At 33.8% G+C, this 13863-nt stretch overlaps 1 protein-coding gene across 1 annotated transcript; it reads left to right on the top strand.

The window, feature by feature from the left end:
- The first annotated feature begins 1370 nt into the window (after positions 1-1370).
- LOC140059860 (protein dispatched homolog 1-like) lies at positions 1371-9595 on the top strand. Its single transcript, XM_072105812.1, has 9 exons — positions 1371-1665; positions 4186-5645; positions 6149-6373; positions 6729-6854; positions 7064-7289; positions 7816-7940; positions 8136-8228; positions 8676-8846; positions 9153-9595. Exons 1-9 carry the CDS (start codon positions 1431-1433, stop codon positions 9510-9512), a joined length of 3021 nt encoding a protein of 1006 aa, XP_071961913.1. The 5' UTR covers positions 1371-1430; the 3' UTR covers positions 9513-9595.
- Positions 9596-13863: the final 4268 nt, after the last annotated feature.

Here is a 13863-nt window from a genome sequence, read left to right as displayed (position 1 = left end):
AACAATTACAGTAAAAAATACGAGAGTGCAGAAGGTGTCCAACCCAAGTTTGCAGACCACAGCCTAAAATGAAAACAAACCAAAAAAAATCAATAAAATACGGGAGGTAGTCTAGTTATTCGTGTTGAGAATAAGAATATTTTAAAGACTTCGATTCGATTTTATAAAAGTTGATTGTTGAATAATATAGGCCTAAGCTCGATACAAGAATAACACTTTCTTTTGTGAATATTGAAGAAACTCTGTACTGTGCATAGCTTCATAAAACGAATAGATTATACAGGGGCGTAGGCTGGGGTGCTTTTCAAAAAAAGGAAAAAAGTACACTTTTTTAGGCCACTAAAATAATAATACTAAGTGCAATTTATGAAGACCTGCAGCTTTAGTTTAGCAAAATGTTCTTAGCTCCATCCCATTGGTTCTGTAGACTTATAATTTCGTTTCATATCGCAATGTATAGGCCTAAGTGCAATTTCCGGGGACCCAGCAGCTCCACTTTTCAAAAATTCTCTTACAGATCAGCCCAGGGTCGCATCCTCCAGACAGCAACCAACCTATTCTAGAAAAAAATGTTTTAACAGGGTTTTAATAGAAAAACAATAGCATTGTTAAAGAGTCAACATTAGGTGTAAAATCACTTATTTTTAAATATATTTAGTCTTATACTTCTCAGAATATATTTATGTTTGTTATGTATATAGTATGTAGTAATGAATATAGTAGTATGAATGAATAATTAAATGAATTTAACTAAAATAACACATTGTAATGCCTCCCACCCTCCTCCTTCCTGCGCAATCTCATTCCCGAGGTATAGTTCCCAGTTTTTGTTATATAGTATGCTCTCTCTCCCCTCTATGGATAGTTTATCTGAGAAAAAAAAATTATTAAATGAATTTAACTACACACATTGGAATGCCTTCCACCTTCTGCGCAATCTCATTCCCGGGGTATATTATAGTTCCCAGTTTTGTTTCGTTTTCTTGAAGGCTTGAAATGAAATATGTGCTATATAAATGTTAATAGCTGAATATTTCAGTAGTGATGATTGGCCTATTATTTACCAACAATCAAAAGGAATATAGTATAGTCATAAAGCAACCAAATATGCAGTGTAGAACGCGTTGACGGCTAGTAACAATAAATATTCTTCCGTTTAGTAATCCCAGGTTATGGTGATATAATAGTTTGTTTGTGTGTGTGTTTTTCTGCGCAAGTATTTTGTGCTTAAGCTGGTTTTACGGTTGACTGCCACTCTCAATCATTCTATTTGTCATGCAGATTACCTTATTGTAAAACCGATTCACATGACTTGAAATTCACGTAAGTAATAATAGTACGGTATATTCTTCATCAGTAATCAGACTGTAGTTGGTCGACCATCAACACATACCTGTAATAATAAAAACGCAGTTTAATATTTTGTGTATATGATTGTCAAGATGGATGACACACGGAAAACGATGAACATGTCTGAGGTACAACATCCGGAGAACGGTACAGACAACCCGGCGTATGTTGCAACAAATGATGCAAATGGAGATGTTGAGAATAATAAGCAAAAGGCCAAATTTACGAGATCTTTATCAGATGTGAAAAACAAACGAAACAAGAAACCAATGTGGTTGTGTAGTGCTATTGTGAATAGACCCAAGACTACGTTTGGTAAGTCCTCTTTAATTATCTTATCCCCACTCCCCCACTCCCCCACTCCCCAACTACTATTAACTGGAGATAGCGGATTTTCGATATCATAGGCAAATTCCGTGATCAAATCAAATGTGTTTCACGTAACGCCCGTATCATAGATTCTAACCTAAACTTCTACGGTACATGTGCCACATATGGTGCTGTATTAGGGAATATGCCTATAACACAAATATTATATCACTATCATATCACTCGATAATTGGGTGTCGCATTTGGGAAAACCTCTCTCCCTCCTCTATCAAAAACTCGGTGGGCTACTCTCTATAAAATTCAATTATTATATATTCATTCATCTTGTAAATAAAGCTGTAGGATAGGCTTCGCATTTTCGTGTTTCAATGCACAGTACGCCATGATAAATGTATCTCATATTAAGGTTTTTATATCAACACTACGTCTTTCCCATTTTTACAATTCTCTTCTCCGCCACTAAATTCTGGGCCGGGTCGGTGTGAACGTATAGCTTAGTCATGGCGGAGAGATAATCCTCCACCATTGTCTAACATACAATTATAGTGTTTTTGATGCGGTATTAGTAATACAGTATAACAGTTGCCGCTTATTGATTAGCATAATATATTTCAAAAATATTATTGATCAGCTTGATTTAACTGAGTGTAGGAACTTAGCGAAATACTTGGTAAAATGCACCTTGATGCTCACCTGTGTCGTCGCGTACATTACTGTCTGCGTGATTCAGACGTGCCAAATTCCACTGAGAAAGGTTGATTTCTTTCCATACCTTATCATTCAAACTAATCTAAGGGCCTAGTATTTTTCTGTGTGTAATGTTATCTAAAACGGAGAATTGCAGGGTCGTACGCCTATAAATTGAATCGGTGGGTGTCAATTCGATATTAAGGTAACCAAAACCATTCAGTGGGGTCACGCAATGACTTCCAATCGATAAGGTGAGGTGCTTTCGTTTTTCTCTCCAATTTAGAACATCAACATTTTAAACATTTATACAATCTTTTCAGACGATTCTAAGCAAAATAACAGTGTCCCAATGACTACAATTATAATATTTTGGATAAACTCTCTATTCACAAATATGATGATAGCTTTAATAATGACATTCAATTACTGCCTACACATGTTTGATAGCTGCATGCTCTCCCCCTCTCTCCTCCACCATTCCCTCCCTCTCTCCATGTAAAATAATAATTATGATACACTGAAATTAATATATGTAGGCCTAATATGCAGTGAATATTAAATATTACATTTTCGTTCCTGTTCCAAGAAACGACTATGACCACATGACCCTTGTCTCTACATCAAACAATAGCGGAAACTTTGTAGGGTAAAATATGAACTTGCCAATTACATTGAAAGGCACTCTATAGTTTTAAACTATTGTGTACTCTATTGTAATTGTTATCGATTACTTTTGTATGCCTTTTTAACTGGATTACGTACAGAGCAACACTTATGTATTGCGTATGACGGCCGCGGGGCGTCTGACTTGGCCTGCTTTTTTTAAAAAATAATATTCCAGACCTAAAGCAAACAATTTTTTTTCTACAGTGAGACACTCATTATGGTATTTTTTTTTAAAGCGCCGACTAACTATAGTAATGAAATAAAAGAAAAGTTAGGCCTACTACACAAAAATCAGGCCGGGAATCATTCTTCAACAATCGTTGTAATCTGACCGTACAATACATTCAAGTATGGCCTTTAGGCCTACCTGTAATGTAAAAGGAAAACAAATTTCGTAGCCAATCGTCTATAGATGACCATGTTTGATTAAAATGTGAAGCGAATTTGTTTTGTCATTTCTGTCGCATTTATAATATAGCAGATTGAAAAATGTTTCGTAAGGAATTACGGTAAATTTTGCTCAAATTAAATTGTTCTTAAAATGAAGTGGAGATTGAAATTGGCTACGGAACATTTCAGGCCTAAATATGAAGTATGCTCTTTTAAGTATAGAAAAGACAGAGAAAGGTGGCACAGATGATTTTAAACATGCAATTAATATTGCTATTTACTAAATACTTGTAAATATAGATATTGATATAAAAACTGCATACAATTCTGCAGCTATCTCACTAGACAGATTTATTCTAACTGACGTACTATCGCAAGTCATCTAGAAACATACAGCTTGTTTCAAGATGACTTGCGATAGTCAGTTATAATCTGCCTAGTGACAACAGCTGCAGACAAGGGTGAAAACTGATATGTATGGGAATTGATCTCGGAATTGATAAATAATATCTATTTTTCTATAACGTAAATGTTTAATATTATGAGTACAGTAGTAAACAAATTAGCTGTTATCTTAAAAGAACTAAAGAAAGATGGAATAATTGGATACATTTTGTGAAACATAGGACCTACACACATAAGGAAATGCACGTCTGTATCACAGAACTTGCATCTGATAATAATTATGGATACATTACATTTGTATCTGGTTATTGATTTACTGTTGTTAACGCCATTTCTTTTCTTTTTCTTTTACAGGTATTGCCTTAGGTTTCCACATACTCGTTTTACTTATTACAGCACTTCTGTTCTATGTTGACTACAACATCTTCCCAGCCGAGTTTACGGACCTGCCATTGGATATCCGAAGAGAGGAGCAATTTAAACTTGGAATAGCATGGGACAGACGTGATGCTAATTTCGAACGAATCAACCGTTTCGAGAACACGGCAATTAACAATGGAATACGAAGAGAAGAATACGATAGCTTAGAAGTTATTTTATTTTTAGAAAATGGAAATGTTTTCACAAAAAGTAACCTTGCTAGAATTAAACGTTTTGAAGAAGAAACAGTAGCAAAACCAGATTTTGATAAATATTGTAAGTTAAACGAAGCAGGTAGTTGTGTACCACCGCTTTCTGTGTTAAGGTTTTTTGATGGGACATATGGAGAAGAGTTTTATGATCCAGAATTTGATAACATTCCCGCCATTTTATACAATGCTACACTTCAGCCTGAATTAGACGAAGTGTTACAGTTTTTCCTGGCAGAAAAGGCGGTGGTTACGATAGATGAAGCAACTTCTGAGCAAACACGTTTACTTATTGACTTTGGAACGCCACTTGATAACACTACAGAAGGGCTGCCGTTTGACGAACAACCAATTGAAGAAATTGATAACTTTATAAGAGATCAGTTAATTGACTTCTTGCATGACAAATTTGAGAATGGCTTTGGCAATGGTATAGAAATAACCTACCTGTCTCTTTCAATATTTGAAGAGATAATAAATTCCACTGTCTATCGTGATCTCACTTTAATTGTTGGCAGTTTCGTTTTTATTTTTGTATTTATTTACGTTCAAACTCGGTCTTGGTGGATAACTGGTCTTTCAGTTTTCAGTATAATCACGTCATTTCTTTTCGCGAATTTGATTTATCGTGTGGTAATCGGATACGAATTTTTTGGTATATTTCATGTACTGGCTATTTTCATTTTACTTGGAATAGGAGCAGACGACGTGTTTATATTTGTAGACACATGGCGTGCAACAGCACTGTTGTCGTATCCATCTCTGGCACATCGTCTTTCGGATACGTATCGTCGAGCGGCACTGGCAATGTTCGTCACTTCGTTAACAACAGCTGCTGCTTTCTTCGTAAATTATTTCTCTCCGTTTTTTGCTACTTCCTCATTTGGAGTGTTCTCTTCATTGATGATCGTAAGCAATTATCTGTCTGTAATTACATATTTCCCGACGGTTCTCATGACGCATCACACGATGTGGAAAGACTGCAGGTGTTGCTGCTGCGATTGCTGCTACCCAGAGGAGGACGAAACTGAAAAGCGTGCCAATGTAATTGTTCGTTTCTTCGCTGGACCATTCTTTAGGGCTGTGACACACAAGATATTCCGTTGGGTAATTGTTGTAGTGTTACTGGGTGTGACAGCATTTTTAGGCTACAAGATTTCAACAATTGAATCTCAAGAACGAGACGTAAGTATTCAACTTTGTTTTGATTGTCTCTCAGCTAAATTTGCGTACGATTCTCCTAGTGTATCTAGGCAACCATCATCATTTTTGTAATCATATGCAAAATGGCATTACGAATAATACATGATACAGTTTGAACAGTAGGCCTAGGTTAAATCTATCACAAACAAAATAAGAGTCACCGGAATTTATTTTATTGTATGTTAATTAGGCCAATATTTATATTGGTCTATTTTAAAAATGATATATGTATGTATTACCAATGATATAAATCTATACATTTGATGAGTGATTATTTCAGATTTATTTTTGACTATCAATTAAACATGCAACATTTTTACTTGGGGAAAATCGAACGTTTATTATTATTAATATTTGTTAAAGTTTGCTATAGTGTACCCATTTGTCAAACTTCGGCAAACTGCAGAAAGCAAGTTTGCAGAAGACTTAAGTTAAAAGAGGAAGCTTTTAGGCCTACAATGAGGTTACCATCTTGATTTTTACAGGTACAAGTATTTCCCGATAGTCATAATGTTGCCATACATACTGACAGAAGAACTCGCTTCAAGGATAGCATTGAGGGTGACGATAATGTTGAACTTCAAATTGTGTTTGGATTAGAAACAGTTGATCTTAGTGTGTGTTCCTTCACCGCATATGAGTGCTATGGAAATACTATTTACGATGATGACTTTGACATGAATCAACCAGAAAATCAGCAAGCTTTCTTGGTAAGATAACAAATTAGGGAGCACAATATAATTGCGTGCTGGAAGACAACGTGGACAGAGAAGGTTTTCATTTTTTGGTACAATTATACTAGAGTTGGCAAACGTATTATTGACAAAATAACTTTCTCGCGCAAAATAAGTTACTTTCTACTTACATTGGCAGATCCATGAATTTGGTGGTACCCCATGTCCTGAAAAATAAATGAAATGCTAAACTTTTTCAAATTTTTAATCTTTTGCCATTTTTAAGGCGTCACAAATGAAATCATGTGATCAAATATATCGATATACAGTACGTTGCATGCTCCCTAATATTTAAGTTACTTTATGGATCTTTTTGTTTTATCTTTTAAAGGATTTCTGCTCATACCTTAGAAATTTAGATGAGTCAAAAACAGACGATTTACGGATTCGAAGAAGCTTGATTACTGGAAAGCCAGAATTGAAATGTTTTGTTGAAGATATGAAGACATATTTTGAAGTAAGTAAATCTATAATTAATGCCTTATATTTTTGTCTAGATGAGATTCATTCATGTTTCTGCCCCTCAGATGCGATTTTTAGTACCAACAGATTGGATGGATTTCAAAGGAAGGAATGTATTTTTATGGTGTAATTTAATCTGTGAGTTGAAAATAAACAGTTGATAATTATTATTCTGAATCATTTATATTTTTTTTCTCAATTTAGGATGAAAAAAATATCAGTTTTCCATTAAACTACAATTCTACAAAACAACTTGTTGACGGAAATACAGACATTTACAATACCACCGTAACACCTAACGATCGTGCTTTCGAAATTGGCTTGGCTTATTGGCTAACGGATGGACACAAGGAGATACCAGACTATAATGAATACGATATTTATCTTGGAGAAGAATCTACCAGTAACACGTTTAGAATTAGTAACGGAGGTAATTGTAATTGATTTTGGATCCTTCGTTAAAATAACAAAGCTTGTACATACAATATAACATTTACTATAAACTTAAAAATTTCATGAAGTAGTTTTTTTTTCTAGTATAAAAGTTTCTTTCAGTTTGCGTAAACCTAGGCCTACAATAGGGAGCCTTTGTTTCTTTTTTTCATGCACCACTACTACTTCAACAACAACAACAATAAATTTATCTCATATGCTGCACACGCTTAGAAACATATATCGTCTGCCGAATGACGTTTTATTCGGTGGCGGAGTCGACAGTACAGTATGGCCGGTGAATGAAAGTTTCCTAAAAATCAACGATGACATAATAGACCAAATAAGAATATCATGTGTGATGTGATCCATGAAAAGTGTAGCTTCTCTTGATCGGTTGCTATGACAATACAATTATTTTATCCTTTGCCTTTGTTTTTATAATAACAACATGATAACTACTAATTATTTGGAAATATTACATTAATAGTATTTACCGTACCGTAATATTACTGTTTTTTTAGAAATGGTTAATACACGTTTAAAGTATGCATCAATCGTTATAAATACAACCATGATATGGGGCGACTTTGGTTATCAAGTAGGTCTACCATTGCTAGAAAAGTGGGACGAGTTTATTGCAGAGCAGGTAAGATTAAGAAGATTTATATTGGTAATATCATTTTCATAGGCCTAAATCTTAATAAAATTAACCCAATATTGACTGATACACAGACGCCCTAACTAACAGTCAAACAAACTTGGATATTGGATAGCAAGTTGTTTTCACTCGTATGCAACAGATACTGAACTGATAACGTTTCCCAATTCTCTTTTGTGATAGATGTCGCAGCTACCAGACGGGATTAATAAGGGATACCATTGTACGCCTGCTGGGGCTAACTTTAATTTCTGGCTATGGCAGAAAATTCAGGAGGTAAGAAATCAGTTATATGTTATCGTACAATATCGTACCAGTAGGCCTAAAGTTCCAATTGGTTAATTCAAAGAATGATATTGGCCAATTGGTATAGTTTCATGTAGAGTTAATTAATGTTTGGTTGTTTTTTTCAATACAAAATAATATTTTCTATTTCCTTTTCTTAAAATATTCATGGTTTAAAGAATTTGTTTGACCATTTGATCATATTTAACTCTCAATTCTATTTGAGTAAAATGTAATTAACCTAAATAATTAAAAGTTAAATGTCTTAACTTATGAAAAATAATCCAATAAAGTCTAATACAATTAATTAGTTAGTTAATTAAAACACTAATACAATTAGGCTTTGGTAAAAAAAAACAAGTTATTTAACTTAGGCCTACTTAAATTAAAAAATGTAACGGTATCAGATAATAATGTTGTTACAATAATATTATACAGGAACTAACCAACTCAGCAATCCGTAACATTGCAATTGGCATAAGTGTTGCTTTTGTTGTACTTGTGTTGACAACTCAAAACATTATCATTGGTGCGCTGGCAACAATTACTATCTGCTGTATTACGACCTGTGTACTTGGACTAATCCCTATCCTTGGCTGGACACTCGGGGTAAGTTGATGTATTCAGTTATTTGGCTCCTACTTGGACGCAAGAAGCCAACGACATAGTGATTATCCATTGCGTCAATGTTTGGTTCACACTGAGACCTAACGCAATGCAGGCGAGTTGACAACCGACATCACCTGTGATTTGTCAAGTCACTTGTGATTGTCTCTAGTGGGAACCAAGCATTACGATAGCCTACGTCTGCGTCGTCCTTGCATTAAAACCCAAGCTTTAACAAGAGTTTTTTGATGTGATGGGTAGTATTTTGGCTCATGTTCAGTTTAAAGACATTTTTTTTTTTTTTTACAGACATTAGAATCCTTGAACTTGTCCTTAGTTGTAGGACTATCGGTAGACTACGTGGTGCATCTAGCCGAGGGCTACTACCTTGCCGAAAGTGAAGATCGAATTGGCAAAACCAAAGAAATGTTGGAAAGTGTTGGTATATCTATTCTCTCCGGCTGTATTACGACATTGGGTGCTTGTTTCTTTATGCTGTTTTCTGTCATCTTATTCTTTCTTCAGTTTGGAACTTTTGTGTTCTGTACGATTGGTTTGTCCTATATATTTGCAATGTTGTTGTTTCCAGCTTTGATTTCTGTCATAGGTCCTGAAAGAAATTGTGGCTCTTTTCAATGCCTTTTCTTCTGTTGCAGATCAAAAAATTAGTAAGATAAAGAATGTACTCAGTTAAAGTTGTATTGTCCCCCAAAACATGAAAAATGAAGATCAATTAAATCAAATTTTGAATAGATCATATTGTAGCTATAATGAAGTTGTTCACTTTCGCCAAAAAAAAAATCCAAAAAAATTATTAATTTCGGTAAGAAAAAAGCAAAATAAGTTAATCAATTTTCCCAACTTGTCAGCTCAAAAATTAGGCCGATAGAGCTAACTTATAAATATGCATGATATGTTAATGAGCATCGACACAGCTGGGATGTGATGACAAACATGGATGATGCACGTTGTACACAACATGCAGTAGTACACCACTCCATGAGTACACCCAGAGAGAGATCGACTTGACTTGACTGGGGATTTCCCCTGATCGTATGTAAAGCTAAGCTGTTAATTTGTCGGTAAGTAGGCCTAGGCTAGACGGTTATTTTAAATATAATAATTATATATATAACGCAAACTAGACAGACGTTTGTAATAACAGGAAGGTAATTAATTAACTTAGCCTTGGATTTTTTCAGGGCTAGCCTAGGCCTAGAATAATACATGCATAGCATAGGGCCTACAGAAAATGCCCAGCTAGGCCCTATTGTACTCTTCATAGACTGACCTAGGCTATCGATCCGAAAATACAGCCAGCCTGCTGTACCATATACATAATTTACAGTTGAATCTTGTTTAACCAGTTTTTATGATAAAAATAAAACAAACATCTTTTCAGGGAAAATGGTTACAATACAAATTACAAGACTGAAGTTGAGAACCTTCCTCCAGCAGCACTGTACAAGTAGACAGAGGGGGAAAAGCCAGCTTAGCCATTTTACAACACAAACTACTGTTCTTCACCATGTTACTCTGTACTGTAGTAAGTCAAAATATTTGTTTTCTCTTTATTAAGTTGTAATGTGTTTTTTACCATAGAAAGTTAGTGTACTTTGTCAAAGCAAGCAATTTCACTAGCCCACATTTTGCACTAAATGTGCATGATCTAGGCCTATTTCTAAATACCAAATTCCAGGTTTTCGTACTTTGCCAAAATTAAAAACTTTAGATTTTGTGAAATACATTATTCAACTTATTTATACATCATTATTTAAACATTTTTATTTAAAGACGTTGAGCTGATGAAGAGTGGAACAGAGGTCACATTCGTACTTCATAAAGACAACTGATGATAGACTCTGTGTATTGGAATATGATTGGATATTGCAAGAAAAATATTTGTGATGCTGCATTCGGCCAATATGTTCCTGTTCAGCTTGTAAAATGTTGTATAATTTTTTTTATAAAGCAATAATATTTGTACAGTATATTATTTTGTAAACATAACATTCAATAAATAAAAAATACTACTACAACAGTACACAGAATAAATTCTTCAAATTTACTTACACTTCATAATGTTACTGTAAATATTACAGTGCAAAAGCAGTTAATAAAAAATATATAATATCTTATTAAATTCCGGTATTGTTTTTTGTGTCAATTTGTCTACTAACTAATATCAATGTGTTGATTGTGGCAGTAATTACGGCAGCTATAGTCTTCTAAGATCGCTCATATCCATTACAAAGTGTCATTTTAATAGTAGTTAAATTAAATTGTGAATGTTGCCACTGTACGATACATTTTGTGTTCCTCTCTACTTCACTTGCTCTTATTGTACCTGAAAAAAAAAGAAGAAATTTGTGTCAAAATATCTGCATAAAATGGTTAATTATGCAAATGTTGATTTGAACCTATTGCATTTGATGCAGAAAATATTTTTAAAATACTGTACAGTAAACATCCAAAACAATATTTAGATTTATTTGGTAATTTTCTCTGCAGAATAGATAGTTGAAATCCTAAAATGAAACCAATTCATCATGATGGAAACAAAAAATTATAAAACAAAAATACATCCCTCCTGGTGGTGGTCTAGCCCTAGCTAGCAGTGTACTGCCTAGCCTAGGCCTACTACCTCTACTTCTAGAAACAGAAGGAGGCAGCAGTATTAAGGCTACTCGAGACTGCCTGCCATGGAGTTGTGCTAGTTGGTACTAGGCCTAGTAGTAGTACTAGGCCTAGTAGGGAGTAGCAAAAAATTCGGGCCTAGGGCTCTCCTGCTAGCAAAACAAAAACTCACCTAAATGTGATTAAGATTCAACATCAAAGTTACCAACTGCAGTTCTACTTAGTATTCTGCTAGCTATAGTTTTCGTGTTTTCTTCATGATCGTCTCGCGTCACTACTCGACTCTCTCTCTCTATGCATGCATTGCTATCGCCAAAGATAGTGTAGTAGGAAGTGTAACATCTTCCTACTAGTACTACACTATCTTTGCTATCGCGTCGCGTTGGCTGTTTTGTTGAGAGAACCATCATCAACACCATGTACGACGTGTATCCATACAATATGAATATTTATGAGCTAACTCAGGTCAAGGGTTAAATTAAACCGGAACACGTTTGTCTTCCAGACAAATAGCTTCCGGTTGGTTAATTTTGGCTTTAAATTACGATTTTCTCGAGTAAATAATTTTTTTTTTCGATCTAATTTGAGTTCAAAGTGAATAACTTTTATGTGCAAATAAAATGGCCTATTCAACAAAAATATTTAAAAAAAAAATGTTTTCAGGGGGACAATACATCTCATTTATTTAATTTTATCAACAAACTTTTTAACCATGGACTTTTTAGTTCATTATTGTTCTGTGTCATATCAATGATTTTATCTAATATTAGCACATTATACGTATATCAATTATTCGCAAATCCAGAATGTGTATACAAATGATACAAATTATAATAAAGAAATAATTATATGTAAATAATTGTCACAATTAATTGAAAATGAAAATTTGTATGTGTAGAATTTGTTTATGCGGAAAAACTAATGTATTATAATAATATTTCATAATCACATAATTGAGGGTAACATTATAGCTGGTTACTGGTATAGTGAGGTGTGTTATAATATCACAAACAAAAATGCAATACGAATTTCAATGCAGTCAATATATTAACTTGCCTTATAAATAGTTCACCTTGAAATATTATGATTATAATATTAATTTTAACAGACCTTAAATTAAATTATGATATTATAAGATTTGATTTCATAGAATAAGATAAGAAGTTTTATTATGAAATGAAATGCAATTGGTATTGATGCTTATTTATCTATTTAAGATACGAAATAAAAAAATTGAAGAAATAGTCATAAAACTTGATTACATTTGTTTTATATGTATATACATTTTATTAGGATATATTTTACTTAAGACACCAAACTGTATAAATATATATGTATTTTAAATAATATATGTTATTTTAACTATTAAATGTCGTTGTTGATTAAACGTATAGTTTACAAAAAATGTTACTTGTTACGTGTTTTTAATAGTAAGAATAACTTATATAATATATTGTAAATTCGCTGGTTTCATCTTGAATCTAGACGGTATAGTAAAGTGGTAGATTGTGGACGCGGGGAGATTTTTCTGGAGTTACCGAACTAGAACTTGGTTCCCACTCCAGGGAGCAACTAAAACGTAAGCAACACGCTGATTTACCAATCGGTGGGATTGATTATTCCCCACGCCATGATTTGTCAAATTATTACCAATCGCGATGGATTAGGAAAATGAAAAAATTATTAAATTGGAGATCATTGATGAAGGCGCAACTTGTATAGAGCGTTAAACAAAAACAAGTATTTTTAAAGAGATGTAAAACTCTTTGTGATGCACATGGCTCATTATGTATAAATAATATGGCTCTCAAAATCACTTAGTAGGCCTATAATCTAAGATACATATATGATATATATTATTAAATCCAAAGGAAAATTACTGAACAAATGACAATGACAATGCTGTGGGTATTAGTGGCTGGATCTCAATGGAGATACAACAAAAAAGCGAAAAGCTAAATCAAAATGATAAACTAAAACAGCCAGAAAAGTTAGCAGAGCTTTCGGGCAACACTAGCCCTTCATCAGTTCAAGTGAAGTAATTTGGATAACGTCATAGTATAAAAACTGGCAAGTGCTGCCTGGGTGAACAGGAATAAAAGAGACACAACAAAAGGGTGACAGGGTGGACTGTGAAATAAGAGTAGAAAACAAAGAAGGTAGCTTGGTAGAGATATAAACAATTTTGGAATGAAACTAAAAAACAGCTTAAATGGTGGTTAATATTGAAACTTAAATTTTGGTAGTCAATGGAATAATTTTACCGATCTGGGAGTATGTTCCTAATGTAAAGATATATATTATTCTTATAATAATAGATTGTAATGTCCCACTTGACTGATTATGATCATGATGGTAGTTGATCTGATAAATATTCCAGCAC

This window comes from Antedon mediterranea, chromosome 10 (genome assembly GCF_964355755.1).
Source record: "Antedon mediterranea chromosome 10, ecAntMedi1.1, whole genome shotgun sequence".
In the NCBI taxonomy this organism is placed as follows: domain Eukaryota; kingdom Metazoa; phylum Echinodermata; class Crinoidea; order Comatulida; family Antedonidae; genus Antedon; species Antedon mediterranea.
This window is presented reverse-complemented; position numbering and strand designations above follow the sequence as displayed.

What these genes read in the sequence shown, in the direction of transcription:
- LOC140059860 (XM_072105812.1), top strand. Translation starts at nt 1,431, where the DNA reads ATGATTGTCAAGATGGATGACACACGGAAAACGATGAACATGTCTGAG. An exon ending in GTTTAGAATTAGTAACGGAG is followed by an intron (nt 7,290 to 7,815) that starts GTAATTGTAATT and finishes CTGTTTTTTTAG; the next exon opens with AAATGGTTAATACACGTTTA. An exon ending in ACGAGTTTATTGCAGAGCAG is followed by an intron (nt 7,941 to 8,135) that starts GTAAGATTAAGA and finishes CTTTTGTGATAG; the next exon opens with ATGTCGCAGCTACCAGACGG.